This window comes from Oryctolagus cuniculus, chromosome 5, assembly GCF_964237555.1.
Source record: "Oryctolagus cuniculus chromosome 5, mOryCun1.1, whole genome shotgun sequence".
NCBI lineage: Eukaryota > Metazoa > Chordata > Mammalia > Lagomorpha > Leporidae > Oryctolagus > Oryctolagus cuniculus.
In genome coordinates this window covers 120,417,369-120,436,170 of record NC_091436.1, presented here as the reverse complement: position 1 = coordinate 120,436,170, position 18,802 = coordinate 120,417,369, and the positions used below count along the sequence as shown (strand labels likewise).

The 18,802-nt window shown below is 37.9% G+C and overlaps 1 protein-coding gene across 1 annotated transcript in view; it reads right to left on the bottom strand.

The window, feature by feature from the left end:
• CRISP1 (cysteine rich secretory protein 1) overlaps positions 1-17,697 on the bottom strand; it is a 38,699-nt gene extending 21,002 nt beyond the window's left edge. Inside the window, exons 1-3 of the mRNA XM_008263035.3 lie at positions 17,588-17,697; positions 15,632-15,665; positions 6,216-6,283 (exon numbers count right to left, since the gene is read on the bottom strand). Of these exons, the coding sequence (XP_008261257.2) occupies positions 6,216-6,281 (66 nt within the window). The 5' untranslated portion in view covers positions 6,282-6,283; positions 15,632-15,665; positions 17,588-17,697. The remainder of the gene's footprint in view (positions 1-6,215; positions 6,284-15,631; positions 15,666-17,587) is intronic.
• Positions 17,698-18,802: the final 1,105 nt, after the last annotated feature.

Below are 18,802 nucleotides of genomic sequence, written 5' to 3'. Positions count from 1 at the left end.
GATTTTTAAAACCTAGAATTTATATTCTGGGCCATGTTGAAGCATGTTTTATTGGGCAATAGGAACCACAATGTAGTATATCTTGAAATCACACATTTTACTGTATGACTTCCCTTCCTTGGCTCATTCTTCACCCCACCAGCCTCCAAGCAAGACTGTACTTGCTTTTCAAATAAACCACTTGCACTTGAATCCTTGTCTAATGGTATGTGTCTGGGAAAATTGATAATCAGAAGTTCATTATTCTGTATAAAGCCTCAAATATTATTCACTCCAGGTTTTTTTTTTCTTTCTTTCTTTTGCTTGTATGGGAAAACACCAGTATCTGCAGGTGCATATGTAAGAAAATATTAAAGAAAATAGAAATTCACCTAGAATTGTTATTTTTAATTTGTTAACATTTTACCCTAATGCTCACTAAGAAGAAAAATACATAACCCAAACTCTCTAGGTTAGCACTATTATAGGAAACATTTTTGTTTGTGAAACATAACATGTATCTTATACTTTTTTTAAGTGACAAAACTGATATAATATCATTTGCCTGATACACGCTTCTTTCTCAGATACTGCAGGACTGTCAGAAAAATTCATGAACGGATACAATTCCAAAGTATACCTTGATCAAATATAGAAATAGTTATTTGCCACTAGTTTATTATTTTCATAAATTCACTTATTTATATGAGAGGGAAAGAGATGAAGAAGAAGAGGGAGAGAGAGAAGGGGGGGAGAAGGGGGAGAGAGAGAATCCCATGTACTGATTTACTTGCCAAATGCTGGTATTGGCCTGCAGCTGAGACCAAAGTTGAGAGCCAGGAATTCAATCCAGTCCTCCCACTTGGAGGCAGGGACCCAATTACTTGAGCCATTGGTTCTGGCTTCTAGATTCTGCATTAGCAGGAAGCTAGAGTTAGGATCCAAAGGCAGGTATGCAACGTAGGCATTCTATTGTCTAAACTGCTAGGCTAAATATGCACACCTGTCACTTATTTTACAACAGTTTTAGAATGTTGAGAAGGCATAAATAGGGACCCCAGAAGACTCCTCTAGAGACGGTTGCTTTGGATGTAATTTCCTAAAAACATTTTCACTCAGCAAGTAGTTGTGGGCTAGATTAGAGAAGAGATTTGGGATTCCAAACAATCCACATGTTACTTTGGATCGTAACTCACCTTACTCTTCTAAAAACTCTTGCTCCACTGAAAGTCATGTCATTTACTTCTATCTCCTCATCCTTATAATTTCCAATTGTGGTTTCTCTGTGACTTCCTCTTATGTATGGAAACTGGGTCTCCTGAAAAATTCATGCAGATTTCTGCTTTCCAAGCTGCTGTCTTTCTTTGGCCCTTGAACTCTTCCTCCTTTAAGCTTCACCTTCGATCCCTTTCAGCTTCTCACTTCTACGATCATCAACTATATTTCATGATCATTTCAAAATACTACAGCTCTCACAGATAACTAGGTCAAATATTCCTCTGCTCAAAATTTCCGATCTTCTAAGTTGCTAAAATCAACCACTCTGTCTTCAGCATAAGCTAGTCTTCTAGCTCATTCTGCATTTTCTTTTTTAACTCCATCTGGTCTTTTCTTTGTGCTATATATATGTCCTTTTATACCAACAACTTTTTCTAGAATACTGATCCATCGTCTCTCCACTCATATCTAGAAATATTTGGCCTGGGAAACATGTCAACTTTGGAGAAGAGTACTAATTCTCCTGGGTGCACTGTCAGTTGAGCATTGTCAGTAAAATATTCCACAAAATGAGAAACATTGATTACCACTCCAAATTAGCATGATTACCCTCAAATTGTCCCTTTATTTTACTGTTCAATTCTACTCAACAATCTGGTAAATGCATTTATTTTTCTAAAACACTGTTATAATACTTAAGTACTCTCTCCTATGCACATCTATTTCTCTCAACAGATTGATAAATACCCTACTCTCCACAGTAAGTTGAAGCTATTAAGGGACAGTAGCTTCATCTTCTCTTGCCTAGCCCACCAGTCTACGTGTATCTGTCCATGCCCTTTTTTCTATTTTTGGGGTACTAGAGAATGGTTCATTTCTTCTAAAGTTCAGTTCCCACAAGCATTTGTATCATTTCATTCTTTTCTACCTTTATTAATCTCACATTACTCTTTTTTATTCATATTAGGTTTATCTTCAATCACTCACTCTTCTTAGCTAATCCTAATAGTGTCTAGTCATGATCATGATACTTGTGTCTTAAAATAAACACCTCTTCCTTTACCTCCTTTTTCCATTCAACTACTGTGCCATTTCTCTGTTGCCTCACCCTATTAAAATTCCTGTGATGACTGTTGACCTTAGCTTTCTACAATTGGCCACTGTCTAAGTGATAAAGTTTTGTACCTCACCCTCCTTCCATTATTCCATCACAATAATGATTATATATTAGAACTGATCCCATCTTCCTACCAATCCCCTGCCCTCTGCCCCAAAGGAAATAAGCAATGTTCATAGAAATTTTTGGTCATTGTGATGAGAGAAGAATGTTCCTGCCACCATGTAGAAAGAGGCTAGGGGGCAGCGCCGTGGCACACTAGGTTAATCCTCTGCCTGCGGCTCCAGCATCCCATATGAGCTCTGGGTTCTAGTCCCGGTTGTTCCTCTTCCCGTCCAGCTCTCTTCTGTGGCCTGTGAAGCAATGGAGGATGGCCCAAGTGCTTGGGCTCCTGCACCCTCATGGGAGACCAGGAGAAAGAACTTGGCCCCTGGCTTTGGATCGGCACAGCGCCGGCCATTGCAGCCACTTGGGGAGTGAACCAAATGGAGGGAAGACCTTTTTCTCTGTCTCTCTCACTCTCTGTAACTCTGTCTGTCAAAGAAAGAAAGAAAGAAAGAAAGAAAGAAAGAAAGCAAGCTAGGGATATTGCTGCCCAACTTCTATAGTTGCAAAATGTCAGCAGATCTGCATTGAGAAACTCTGCATTGAAACAATTCCTAGTAAGATGACTGGCCAAGCTCAATTTGTATTTCCAATATTTTTAATGCCTGTATCTTGCCTGGTCTATTTACAGCTGGATCCTTTACCAAAGTTCCAGTGGAGACATACATTTTTTCGTGGTGTGAGGGACATCATCTTTTCTTCACTGTCCTCTTGCCTCTCAGACTTCTCTGCCTTCATCTGAACCGACATGCTTACTTCTTGACCTTCCACCAGCCTCCCAGAATGCATTAATACTTACTGCCTTTACACTCTCTCTCTCATCCCTTATCCAACTCTTCATAATCCATTCTACAGTCATCAAACAGAGTAAAGACTTCCAAAGACAGCACAATGGAATCACTTTTCTGTGGGAAGTCTTTAACAGAATACAGCTGTTAGAAGACTTCTGTTTAGGATATGCTTCCATACTTTTCTCTGTCTCAGTCACTGGGTTTTTCTTTCAGTTATCCCAATGTACCAGTTTCCATCATGCCTTAGAACATTTGCCTTCACATGTCCTTTTGATCATATGCACCATTCCAGCTTGAAAGGCCAACATATCCTTTGGATTTCGGGTCCACTATTCAGGTCCTCAGGAAGATCTCTGATCACCTCAGACAAGACCAGTTGTGCATGTTAATTGATCACAACACTGCCTTCAAAGACCTATTTGTGTATCATCTACCAGTTTCTTTTAGAAAACTATGTATCTGGTAGCCTACCAATTTCCGTTCAATGAGACACCCTGTTTTCCAGAAAACTTTTAAAACTGTAGGACATTTAAAATAAGATTCAAGTCTGGTGGCCAGTCTATATATTTTTGACCTGGAATATAGAAAAATTAAAGCACAGAAATATTTTTGTCATCAAATTGGAATATCTGACTATTTACTTTACATCAGATTCATGTTTAAGGTTCGTGAAATAAATTAGTGTTTGAGTTTAATGTATATTCTTTTTTTAATTAAAAAATTCTCATGCATTCATGCTATCAGTAAATTGTTTACAAAATATTATGCAAATATCTCAATAATTCTCTGTTTATAGAATGTACAATATACAATGCCTTCCATTTTTTCATATTTTTGTTTTGGATTCTTGGTTAGTAAATCAATCAGGTTTTGTTTCCTTGAATGAGCGGATTCCTAGCAATCTACATTTTTCTATGGGCTTTTAATGAGTGATACTGATTCCCTCTTATTCATGGCAGTCTACCACAGGCTGTCTCCTAGAACTTGAGCTAAGTGGTCTTCACTCCCTGTTTGTAGGTTTTTTAGGCAAAGATATGTTTCTGACTATCTGCCTTTCTACTTTTCCTCTGGAATGGTGGAGATGCGTCAGCTTAGCTTTTTCATTCTGTGATGCCTGATTGCCTTTTCACATTGGATGGAGGTAGGGAATAGGAAGAGAATCTGAGGAAAGGAAGGGGAAGTTCTCTTCAAGCCTCTAATTCGAGCTTGTGAGAGGTTGCTAGGTGGTGTACAAGAATTCCATCTGGTCTATCTTTGGGGAACAGCTATGAGTAACAGCATCCAATCACAAAAACACCAACCCTATAGCCTAAGGCATTTGGTGTTTCTTTCATCAATAAAATTAAGTGCCTTCCACCTTCACTTCTTTTACCTGACCTATGAAACTATTCATAAAAATGAAACCAATAATTCTCTATACCAAAGCCATTGACTTTGGCTTGTCATAAAAGCATTTTGGGTAAATTTATATGTATACACACACACACACACATATATATATATTTCTTTATGTTATTGAGATTATTTAAAGGTAAATAATATTGGCTGATCATAAATTATTAGGGAGCTACCCCATTCAGTATTTTGCTTCAATTTTGTGATTCTTTTGGTCCTTATGTTACTAAGTTGTGCTATTCAGGACTCATATTTTGATTCCCTTGCTAGAAGTACCTCTCACCACTGTCTTTTTAAAAAGATTTATTTATTTATTTGAAAGTCAGAGTTGCACGGAGAGAGGAAGAGACAGAGAGAGAGAGAGAGAGATTTTCAATCTGTTGGTTCATTCCCCAGATGGCCACAATAGGCAGGGCTGAGCTGGGCCAAAGCCAGGAGCCAGGAGCTATATCTGGATCTCCATATGGGTGGCAGTGGCCTAACTACTTGAGTTTTCCCCAGGCCATTAGTAAGGAGCTGGATCAGAAGTGGAGTAGACAGGACACAAACGGGATGCTGGTGTCACAGATAGTGGTTTTACCTGCCACACAACTATACCGGCCACTACTCTGTCTTTAAAGTTGGAAATTTTCAATTGTATTTATTTCAATGCATTAGTTCTTATTATTGTAAAGAATTTATAGCACCATTGAAGTATTCTGAAAGTACTGACTGCCATGATTTGATTATGATTTGACTCTGATCTCATGCAGGAATTTAAAACCCAAAGTCAAATTAATGGTAGTAAGAGTGTGGAAACTTAATCCAATTTGGTGTATAGTTGAGACTTTTGGAGGACTGATTAAGATTGGATTAGATCATTAAAATGGAACACTCATGATTGAATTCCTAATGAGAATTTCATAATGAGAGAGTGAAGAAGACAGATCACAGATGATAGTGACAGACGGACACATCCATGCACTGTCTCTTGCTCTATGAAGCACTGAACACATTGGGACTTCACCAACAGGATTGCTGTTACCAGAGGCTGAACCAGTGTGATCCATCCAATCTTGGATTTAGTACCTCCAGATCTGTGAGACAAAATAGCCTCTCTTCTTTATAAGATAACCTGCCTCAGGTATTTTGTTATGGTACTAAAGGGCTTGACTAATACATTTAACTTGTCTGGGAACCAACAAACAAAAAAACTAAAAAAAGTTGTTTCCTGCATGTATAAGTTATGAATAGATTATAATGAAGTAGTTCCTATCCTACATTATTGGTTTTTTGTTTCAGTTTTTATTTTATTATTATTATTATTCACCAGAGGAGTTATAACTAAGCAGGCATGGTCCCATGAAACTATGCACTAATTAAATTTGCTTTAAAGTCTTTCTATTTCCTCATCATCTAACATTAACCACATGCCTTTACGTCACTATAATTTTATTCTTTACTCTGTTTTATGGTATTAAGAATGGCACTTGTGTAATAGGGCTATTGTGAGAAATAGAGGAGTAATTGATGAATCATTGTCATAACTGTGCTTATAGCCCTTTTCTTATAAAGGGCTATATCTTATCCTTATCTATAAAGTAATTTTGAAACATATAATTATTTCATACTCTTAAAGTCAAAACAGGCAGGAACCCAGCAGCAGCAGCCAAAAACAGGAAATATTTCATTGCCATTCCTGAAAAAGAAAAGGTTACACAATCTTATATTAATCTCAACTCATGGGATGATATTTTGCAACAAACATTTTAAGACCTCTTTTACACATGTTCTGTGAAAATGAACCCACAGGATTAGAACAAAGAAACACATACATTAGTTATTATTAGAGGGAAATATGGAACTATGGTTGGAAGGATAATGAGCTCCACACAATGTAAATTCCTTAATTTCTAGAATCCTTGAATATGTTACATCATGTGTCAAAGTAGTAGATGCAATCCAAAATGCAAATCAAGTAACTGAGATGGAAGTGGGAAGATTATTTTAGATTACACAGTGACACAACGTAAACTCCAAGGTGAACTGTGGGAGACTGAGTCAAAAGTGTAAATGCCAGTGATGCAGGATGAAAAGGACTACCCATCATTGCTGGGTGTTGAGTAGGAGAGAGCCATAAGCTAAGGAAAGCAGTCCCTGTAAATAGGGATTCAAAGAAACCGATTTCTCTCTAGAGTTTCCCTGTGGACACCTTGATTTTAATGCAGTGAGGCATCATCTGAACTTCTCATCTTCAAAATTATAAGATAAAAGATTTGTGTTTTAAGCAACTGAGTTTAAGATAATTTGTGCAAGAGGAAATTAATACCAGATCACTGCAAGATAAGATTTGAATTCTCCATGGCTTACAGAGAAGATATGTGATCCTGTTGCTAGTAATTTGTGTATGTGACTTAGATTTGCATTATACTATTTGATCAGTCTGTTGTGAACGGTTATCACCGTTCTAGAGTCAGGAAAATGAGAGTAACATATCTTCTCCTTTCTTTTCTATTCTTTTTTTAAAATATTTATTTATTTATTTGAAAGGCATAGTTACACAAAGGGAGAAGGAGAGGCAGAGAGAGAGAGAGAGAGAGAGAGAGAGAGAGAGAGAGTCTTCCATCCACTGGTTGACTCCCAATTGGCTGCAAATTGCTGGAGCTGCGTTGATCCAAAGCCAGGAGCCAGGAGCCTCTTCTGGGTCTTCCATGCGGGTTCAGGGACCCAAGCACATTTCCTACTGCTCTCCCAGGCCATAGGCCAAGAGCTGTATCGAAGTGGAGCAGCCAGGGCTCGAACCGTTGCCAATAGGGGATGCCAGCACTGCAGTCAGCGGCTTTACCTACTACGCCATAACACCAGCTCCTCCCCTTTATTTTCATTTGATATAGTTAGCTAACTCCAAGGTGATAATAAGTTTAGGTTTTACAATTAAGTGGAACCCTCTTTTCACAATCTACCAACTTATTTCTGAATCCACCCTGCTGCTTTGGAAGCAGAAAAGGCTAATCATTTGGTTCTTATTTTACACAAGCAAACACTTTATGGATCAAGGTAAATGATTTGTACAGAATTTTTTTTTCATGCAATAGATGGTTTACCATTGCTTACAAGTTTCCCCTGCCCTCTATTGATCATGTTGGATATGAGAGGAATTCTTTAAATCAATACTTTCAGGGAACATACACATACAAACATTCTCACTTTATTGCTCTTTTTTCGTGTGCAAACTTCTCCAAACGTTCATAAACTGTTATACCCTAGAAGTCACAATAATGTAGTGACGTAGATGATTACATGTGCATCCCATTCTTGTACTTAATTTTCACAAAATTTAGTAAAGCAGATGATTCAGAACTTGTTGTTAACTGAAAAAAATAAACATATGCTTGAAATAGTCCAGGTTAATATATCCCCATACATTAATATGTATAATATGTCATACTACATATACACATATATGCAAATACATATATTAACCTCTATTAAATATATTTTGTGTGCATGAATTGTGTATATACAATGTATATACTATATAAATATGTTCACTGAAATATTATTCAGCTTTGCCCCGATCAAGAGGCTGTCGATAACTTTTTTTTTTTTAAGATTTTATGTATTTATTTAGGTGGCAGAGTTACAGACACAGAGAGGCAGAGACAGAGAGAGGGGTGTTCCATTTGCTGGTTCACTTCCCAAATGGCCGCAATGGCTGAAGCTGGGCCAGGCAAAAGCCAGGAACCTGGAGCTTCTGTTTCCCACGTGAGTGCAGGGCCCCGAGCACTTTGACCATCTTCCACTGCTCTTCCAGGATACAAGCAGAGAGCTGGATTGGAAGAGGAGAAGCTGGGAAATGAACCAGTGCCCACAGGTGAAGGCTTAACCTACTATGCCACAGCACTGGTCCCTTTTTATAGCTTATATCAATGCATTTTCTGCAGAAATTTTTGCTGGTGATGTGTACTTATGATCTTGACTAATATGGTATTTTCATGGCTATCTACCAATGCAGACTTCAGTTGTGTTTCAAAATATATAAGGTTTAGGAAATTCCAAAAACAATCTATTTGACAATTCTCTAACAACTGTTATTGACAGTTGAAGCTTTGTCTTTTAGTCTTTTTTGCTAGCACAAATTCAGTACTAAATTGAATTTACATATAGAAACATATGTTTCTATATGTAAACATAAAACAGAAGTTATATAAAGTGTTTCATTGTTTTTCCTATAATATCTATTATTATATTTTCTTTTTCTTTTTCTTTTTTTGACAGGCAGAGTGGACAGTGAGAGAGAGAGACAGAGAGAAAGGTCTTCCTTTGCCGTTGGTTCACCCTCCAATGGTCGCCGCAACCCGCGCACCGCGCTGATCCAATGGCAGGAGCCAGGTACTTCTCCTGGTCTCCCATGGGGTGCAGGGCCCAAGCACTTGGGTCATCCTCCACTGCACTCCCGGGCCACAGCAGAGAGCTGGCCTGGAAGAGGGGCAACCGGGACAGAATCCGGTGCCCCGACCGGGACTAGAACCCGGTGTGCCGGCACCGCAAGGCAGAGGATTAGCCTAGTGAGCCGTGGTGCTGGCCTATTATTATATTTTCATTATCAGCAATATTTTGACAATATGAATGATCTAGAATTTGCCTAATATTTCATGTTTGATTTTTAAACTGTTCATACTTCTGTGCTATAAATAGTATAATGATATTTTGCACACATGTTTCTACCATTTGTAGGCCTTTTTTTCATGAATTTCCATAGAGTTTGATCCCCAGAATTAAAATTATTGAAATCTGTGTTTGTACTCTTCTGAGATAATGCAAATATAATTTTACCTCTAAATACACCCAATTCATAATAGATGCTTGTTAAATCATAATAGATTTAGCAAATAAATTTATTTCTGTGCAGTTGAAATAACTGATTATAAGATTTGAAGATGCACACAGAGTTAATTCAATAGAATAAGATATGCTGAAAATCATATTATTCTGGAAGTTAAAAAAAAAAACTTAGTATTTTTCCTTAGGTTATCCTCTTCCTTATGACACTACAAAATCTACAAGTTCTCTGAAAATTGATTCCTTTTTAGAAAGAAATCCAGGGCCGGTGCCGCGGCTCACTAGGCTAATCCTCCGCCTTGCGGTGCCGGCACACTGGGTTCTAGTCCCGGTCAGGGTGCCGGATTCTGTCCCGGTTGCCCCTCTTCCAGGCCAGCTCTCTGCTGTGGCCAGGGAGTGCAGTGGAGGATGGCCCAAGTGCTTGGGCCCTGCACCCCATGGGAGACCAGGAGTAGTACCTGGCTCCTGACATCGGATCAGCGGGGTGCGCCGGCTGCAGCGCGCCAGCCATGGCGGCCATTGGAGGGTGAACCAACAACAAAGGAAGACTTTTCTCTCTGTCTCTCCCTCTCACTGTCCACTCTACCTGTCAAAAAATAAAAAAATAAAAAATAAAAAAAAATAAGAAAGAAATCCAACATGTTTGGAAGATACAGATGATGTTCAAATCCATAGGACTTTATGAGACAATCAACTCTTAAAGTTAATCATGTTGTTTTCATATTGTTGTAATCTGCTACAAAGAAAACAGGCCATTTTTGTTGTTTTTAGGGTCACGTAGCTGTGTGGGGCTACAGAGTCAAAGAATGAAAATAAAAGTTAAAAGATAAAAACAGTAGGACATCAGACGTGCATGAAGAAGTTTAGGAAGAGGACTGAATCCAAGTAATTATAAATTAGTTCCATAACCCAGAATTATTGAAGTGTACACTTTGGGCTCTTAGATAATCTTAGGAGACACAAATCACAATGGGAGTCAGAGGGTAGAGCTGAAGGACTAGAAACTGGCAAGCAATAAGCAGAGGCAGCCGTTTTAGGCAAACACTGACTCTTGTGGATGTAACAATGAGGCAGATACAGAGATTAGAATTGGAGAGCATGACTCAGATGATGAACAGTGTTGCTGGGGATGTGCTGGGGTAACACATCTGAGGGTCTCTGTGGATCCACACTAAGATTATTCACCAGAGCCTTGCGTAGGATACCTCCCAGGGGCTGGTCTAGGGTTAGCCTTCAGGATGGGCTACATGACTCTTCACTGCTTGGAGGATTCCAAACCTAAAAATTAAGGTGGCCTTTTCAACAACACAATTAAACAGTTTCTTGAACACAGGCAAAGGCACAGAAGTATTACGGAAAGCAGAGGAATCACTTCATTAGGCACCACTTCATTGCTTAAGCATCAATTCCTTAAAGTGGTTTCATGACAAAAGGCCAATATGAGGGTACATAAGAAAGTTCATAGAAAATGGAATTAAAATGTAATTTATTTTGGTGAAAAAATTTTGAAATCCATGCATAGTTTTTGTACTCATTTTCATCAACTTTTTGAATACTCCTTATCGTCTTAAACATTTTAATGTCACAAATAAAATTGATATCCTATTTAAATTTATTTTCTTTAACTTTTAGATTAAGATTGTGCCTCCATATTAACAGACAGATAGTCTATGAACCATTGAAAGCTAATGTTTAGTGGGAGGAAACATCAAGGGTAAGGGCAAACACTGAGAATGAGGTGCTGCCTCACAGCATGTCCTCGGGAGTAGACCCTCATGCATGAAGCTGTTAGAACAAGAGATCTCTTACACAAAGAACAATCCGTTCCTTGCCTTAACCCCCCAAAATTGATAAGGTTGAACTGTACAAGGAGCCTATCATTTTTTTTATCTTTTTTGCCTCCGTGAATCTACTGATCCTCTAATCTACTGAAATTAAATACACAGTCTGATAAATTTATATATGCAAGTACATACTTCATACACTTGTGCAACTGCTACCAAAATAAATACACATCTATAGAATATTTTCAACTCCCAACAAGGACCCTCATGCCCCACTTCCAGTCATTAGCCATTATAATAAAAAGTACCCTGATTTTGATAACTATGGGTTAGATTTATTAATTTTCATATTTTGTATAACTGAATAAGTAACTAAGAAGTAATTTTAATGCCTAACCTCTTTAACTCAATATTATGCTGTTGAGGCTCATCCAAGTTGCCTATGAGGAAGTTTGTCATTAATAGCTATGTAAATTTCCATATATGCATACCATGTACTTTATTTATTATTCTATTGTTCCTAAGTATTTTGATTGTTGTTAGTTTAGAGACATTATGAAAAATTTCTATGAATATTTTCTCCATATATCTTTTGATACACACTGCTGTTGCTACTCTGCTTTTGGTAAATGCTGTATACTTCAGGGTGTGATTAACGGAGCATATGGTATACATGGGCTATCTTTTACTAAGTGTTATCAAATGTTTTTCCAAAGGAGTCTTATCAATTTACATTTCTAATAGCTTCATTTCCAAACCCATATCCTCACTCATATTGATAAATATCATTCTTTCAAAAATGTATCCATTGTTTGTGCAATATTACTCATTACAGTGTTAATTTATCTTTGTCTAGTGGCTAACGATATTGAGCACATTTTCCTATGTTTATCAGCTACTTTTAGATCATCTTTTGTATAGTCTTTCTCAAATTTTTTTGTTCATGACTAATTTTCTTGCCTTTTATTATTGGTCTGTATTAATTCTTTTTTTAAAATTTCATTTATTTATTTGTAAGATAGAGTTACAAACAGAGAGGGGGAGAGACAGAGAAAAAGGTTTGCCATCCACTGATTCATTCCCCAAATGGCCACAATGAGTGGAGCTGAGCTGATCCAAAGCCAGGAGCCAGGAGCTTCCTCTGGATCTCCCATATGGGTTCAGGGGCCCAAGTGCCTGGGCCATCTTCTACTGCTTTCCCAAGCCATAGCAGAGAGCTGGATTGGAAGAGGAGCAGCCAGGACCTGAACTGGCACCCATATGGAATGCTGGCGCCACAGGCAGAGGATTAACCTGCACCACAGTGTCGGCCTCATAAAAGTTAATTTTTAAAATATTTATTTACAGAGGGATAGAGAAGGAGAGTGAAAATGAGAGCGATGGAGAGAGAGAAAGAGAGAGAGAGATAGAGAGAGAGTGAGAGAGAAAGAAAGAGATTCCATCTACTGATTCAATCTCCAGATGGCTGCAACGGCTGGGTTTGGACCAGGCAGAAGCCAGGAACCCAGAACTCCATTCAGGTCTCTCAGTTAAGTGACAAAGGCCCAAGTACTTGAGACATCTTCTGCCTTCTCACACACATTAGCAGAGAGCTGGACAGGAAGTGGAGCAGCTGAGATTTCAACCAGTGCTACAATTTGGGATGCTGATGTCTCAAGCTATAGCTTGACACTGAGCCACCACAGGGGCCCCTAAACTTATTTTTATATAAGCCATAAATTTAAATGTGAATCCTATCTTATTTGTCACAGATGAAAATGTTGAAACTATCTTATATTTGTAAGACATAAATTATAAACTCTTTTTGAAACTCTGATATGTTTGAGGTTTGCAGTTAAATCTTTTCCAAAGAAATTCTCATGCTGACTTTTTTTTTCTTTTTTTTTGACAGGCAGAGTGGACAGTGAGAGAGAGAGAGAGAGAGAGAGAGAGAGAGAAAGGTCTTCCTTTTGTCATTGGTTCATCCTCCAATGGCTGCCACAGGCAGCGCGCTGAGGCTGGCGCACCAAAGGCAGGAGCCAGGTGCTTCTCCTGGTCTCCCATGGGGTGCAGGGCCCAAGCACTTGGGCCATCCTCCACTGCACTCCCTGGCCACAGCAGAGAGCTGGCCTGGAAGAGGGGCAACCAGGACAGAATCCGGCACCCCGACCGGGACTAGAACCCGGTGTGCTGGCGCCGCTAGGCGGAGGATTAGCCTATTGAGCCGTGGCGCCGGCCCCATGACTTTTCTTCTTGAATTTCCCCTCAGAGTCAATTTGCTTCATTGCATTATGTATGAAAAGATCCCTGTGAAAATGAGAGAAGGAATGCTGGTGCTTTCCTTGGGGATAGATTACAGAAGGCAAAACTTTCTGAAAGCAGACCCTTAAAGAATGGTTCACACATTGGGGACCATTGATGGAATGGCAATGGGAATTGGAAAGGAAGGGAGGAAGAAGGAAAAGCGGAGAGGGAAGACATTGCTGAAAAGAGTTGCTGAAGAAAGTGCGGTTTACGGAGTCCACCACTAACGTGAACACCAGAGACTTTAAGCAGGACTGGAGGCTGACGGGAAGAGAAAGAGCTGCAGAAAGGAGTTTGGAAAGCTCAAAATATCCTCCCTCCACGTTCTCAATCTTTCCTTTTTTGCTGACCTGGTTCTGCCTGAGGCTACTTTATAGTGTTTGTAAACCATAAAGTTTTATCCCATTATCCATGAAGTACATAATAACTCCCCAGGGTCAAAGGTAACACCAGTCTACCTTTAGTTATAAGAGAGATGCAGGCTTACTACCTATATGGGTATGAATATCTTCTGCTGGCTAATTTTTTGGCTGGAGTTGCATACAGTTCATGAAATTAAATACTCCTCTCTTGGCACTTTCAAATCTATATAATTATAGTGAATGGTGCTACATGAAATATGTTTCTGTTGAGCTCTGTCCCAAGTAGTTATCAACAAATAATCTTACTTGACATTTACGTGTTAGTTTATGAAGTCCTCCATTAAAAGTTGGAGATAACTAATGTTTATTTTCAGATTACAGTTCTTGAGTGCAAGACTTTACATGTAATCTGCTATTTAACATTATAAGAATGCTCTTGGGTGGCATTTATTTATTTCATTTTCAAATAATGAAACTGAAAAAGCACTATATAACAGCCAAATCCACAAAGTTTGCAAATCTTCATCCTAAGAATAACCAAATATTTGACTCTACTGCATATGCATGCTTTTAAACGACATTGCATTGTGGTAAATTTCCTCAATGAGTTTGAGGAAATGCCTACAACAGATCAAGTGATTTATAACAGATAGAAAGAACATGTATGTGATAATTAAAACTAACCTGGAGTCTGTGAAGATTAATTCATGATTGTAGATGCATTTTTATTTTATAACCTAGGACAACATCATCAAGAGAATTGAACAAGGTCAAATTTTTACATTAGAAACAGACTGCGGCCGGCACCACAGCTCACTTGGCTAATCCACTACCTGCGGCGCCAGCGCCCTGGGTTCTAGTCCCAGTCCGGGCGCCAGATTCTGTCCTGGTTGCTCCTCTTCCAGTCCAGCTCTCTGCTGTAGCCTGGGAAGGCAGTGGAGGATTGCCCAAGTGCTTGGGCCCTGCACCCGCATGGGAGACCATGAGGAAGCACCTGACTCCTGGCTTCGGATTGGCGTGGCACTCCGGCTGTGGTGGCCATTTGGGGGGTGAACCAATGGAGGGAAGACCTTTCTCTCTGTCTCTCTTTCTCTCACTGGCTAACTCTGCCTGTCAAAAAAAAAAAAAAAAAAACACACACACAAAAAAAAAACAGACTGCAAGTATTACCTGCATGAATCATTGGAGCTATGATTAGATAGCAAGAACACTGAAAGGAAAAGTGACCTAATGATACAGAAAAAGAGAAATAATTTATCAGCTTTATTTCATTCATTCAACTAATTTTAGTAAGATCCTAATAGGAGCCATAATCTCTTTTGTTTCTCTATGTATTTTTGGCATCTAGAGGAAAGTTACTGAAATCTTTTTTTTTCTTTGTTACTTTTTTTTTCATTATTGATTAACTCTGCTCTTTGGAAGAAAGATATTTTTTAATAAACATATTTTCCTGGAAGGGGCTTTTGGCTCAGTGGTTAAGATGCCGCTTAGATGCCCATTCCTCAGAGCCTGGGTTTAAATCCTGGCTCCACTTTTGATTACAGCTTCCTGTTACTATGCACGTTGAGAGGCAGTAGATGATGACTCAAGTACTTGGGTCCCTTCCTCCATCCATTAGGGAGATCTTAATTAAGTTCCAACTTCCGGCTTGGCTGGACCCAGGTAGACATATATGGAAGTGAATCAGCAGACAGATATCTCTCTTCCCCCTCCCCAATTCAAATAAAAATAAATATATTTTTAAAGATTATAAACATATTTGTAATATATATGTACCTCAGCTATTTCCTGAGAAAGGTCAATTGAATATCTGTAAGAGAAGAAAATCAGGTAAAAATTATGCTTTCATGTGTTATTCTGTGTTATTGTTGAAGTAAGGCTTAGGAAATAGAAACAGAACTATTACAGCATTTTAAGAAAGAATTCCCTTGCCTTGCTAATAAGTTCACAATGAGTGCTCAGAAATTATGCAGTAAAGGAAAATTATCACTAAAAATTGCTTATATGTAGCCAGATTTTTTTTTTATTTTGGTTGAGGGGGATGTTGTGAAACCAAAAACATACCAAAGTTTATCTGTTAATTTTTTAACATTTTGCCAACAGAGAATTTCACACGATATCTGAAATAAAACTCATAAATTACTGAGTAAGTTTTTTTTCCCACATTGTAAGGAAAAAGCTGGAAAGAATTCTGTTTCTTCACCAAATCAACATGGTTTATATATTGGAAATGTATGATTGTCATTTATTTCTTGCTACACTGCTGTTTATAAAAATGAATGTTGATTCAACACCAAGTCAAGTGTTTATGGAAACTTAATTGCTTTGGTTTTTATCTGTTGGTCCTGTCATTTTCTGGCATTGCTCTACCCAACACAATGCTGTCTGTATTTATATCAGTGATGACTTCATATAGAGTTGCTATCCAGATTCAAATATGGTTTTAAAAGAATTTGGGAAGTGTTGGAAAGCAAAGAATAAGTTGATTTGCATGTGAGCCCCAAATATGTGTGCCAGTTGGCTGCTTCTGTTCATCTCTCTATTTTCATAGATTGTTCTCTTTCTGCTTAAGCTTTTTAAGCAGAGAAGGAAATGATCTGTGCTTACTTTTTCCCCTAAAACAAAACATCATAATATGCTGATCTAATATGTGATACCAGGATACCTCAAAAAGTTTGTGAAAATGTAACTTAAAGATATTTATGTAAAAACATTTAAAATCCATTCATTGTTGTATAACAGCACGATAGAATATTTTCAATTGTATTTACCCCAGGTAACCATCAGGAGATAGATGAAGAGTACAGTTTATTAGTATATCACGTTTGTTTAAATATATGCATTAATTTAAAAACTTTTTATAAGTCAATAATTCACTTGAGTGGCTACCAAAAATTTTAGAAAACAGAAACATATAACGTAAAAAAAATAAAAATAAGCAGCATCTATGTGTTAAATATGATTTTAAAAAATATTTGTGCCAAAAGATTTACATATATTTTACGGCTGTGATAGTTCAACAACATGATTCACCCTAATCTCCAGTGAGACTCCCACACAGATACACATACACACGAGGGTACTTCAAAAAGCTTGTGAAAAACTAGAATTAAAAGTATGAGTTTGTTTTGGCACAAAATTGTTGAAGTCCATGCATAATTTTTCCATAACATTTTCTATATATTATGGAAAAAACTTCACACCCTCATATGTATCATATATTCATATCAACATCTGTATGCATATGTTTTTCTTTTTTTCCTAATTCAGTTAATTTACTCAATTCTCCTCTGGCCCAGATACCTTCTCTTATTTTTCTTTACTATGACTATATTCTGACTGAGGACGTCCAATTGGAGGCTGGATGCTGTGCACAACACTTGATAAAATTATTCTTAAGCTTCAAAATCCTCCATGTTGCAATATCGTCTGTGTCAATAACTCTTGACATGCCCAGAAACTTAAGCTCACATACCTAGACCCCATCAAATCCAAACACCTGTCTCACAAATAACAAAGGAAGCCATTGTTTAAAAATTTGAATTCTAAGTCACCTTAATGAGATTCTTGACCCTTTGAACTTTTTTCCCTTCTTGTCCTATAATATGGCTTTCATAACCAACTAAGCAAGTTAATACCCATTCATCCTTATATTCAACTTTTAGTTATCGCTTTCTTGTAACAAATAATCTCAAGGTTTAATGGTTTAAAATAATAAAAACAATTGCTCACAATTTCTGAAGCTCAGTAGTTCAGGAACGTTTTGAGCAGACTTGGGTTATGATATCTCATCAGTTAAATCATGTTAGTGCTGTAAGCATTTTCCTCTCTGAAAGCTTAACTGCTTCCAAGCTGATGCACTCAAATGACTACAAGTTACTTATGTTGGCTGGTGAGATTTAATTGCCCTCCCGAGTGTCCTCTCCACAAGGCTGTTTGGATAGCTTAGGAACACGTCATCTTTCTATGCCTGAGGAGTAACCCAACAGTGCAGGGAGAAGAAGCAATGCCTTTTATGGCACAGATCAAGAAGTTGAATGTTATAGTATTCTGTTGATCATGGAGAAAACCTCTGATTTAGTTAAAAAAGAGATTACTTGAGGGCATAAATATTGTAAGACCAAGATTATTACAGACATCCTAGAAATTGCTGTCATAAATCCCTGCCTTCTTAACTCTGAAACCAGCTTTTCCTATTTCTTACTTGAAGAATGTCTTGCAATTCCTCTCATTTGTCAGGAGGACACCAGTAAGAAGTTAATGTTTCTCTGGGGTAATTGTATTTAGACACCATGTCTAAAACTTAAGTGGAAAAGAAACATGTGATGAACTGAATGTCAGTATTCTTCTAAAATTCATGTATTGAAACCTAAAACCCAATGTGAGTAGATCAGGATATGGGGCCTTCTAGGAAATTATTACATCATGAAAGTTCTGCCCTCATGGACGTAATTATCATCCTTATAAAAACAATTGAAGGTTGTGCCTTTACCCAACCACCATTTGAGGACATAGCTATAAAGAATTGGGCCCTCACCAGACTTTGAATATGCCAGTTCCTCTGTATTGGACTCCCCAGTATCCAGAACTATGGTAAATAAATTTCTGTTATTTATAGATTACCCAGTCTAAGGTACCATTGTTATGTAGCCTTAATGGACTAAGACAGGACAGAAAAATAAAATATAATGAAGCCATACCAAAAATGTCTCAACCAATGCTAAGTATAACAATCAGATGTATCCTCTTCCTTAAAAGATACTGGAGAGATTTAGAGTTCATTGAAATTTGAATCAGAAGGCAGCCAATAAGAAATAGATGACATATGCAAATTGGGTAATTACAAGAGATTCTAAAATGTAAATTTCCTAAAGTGTGAGTATGGCATAAGGAAACTAGTATGGATAATGCAAAAACTAGAAATAGTAAGTACATTTATCACCTCTA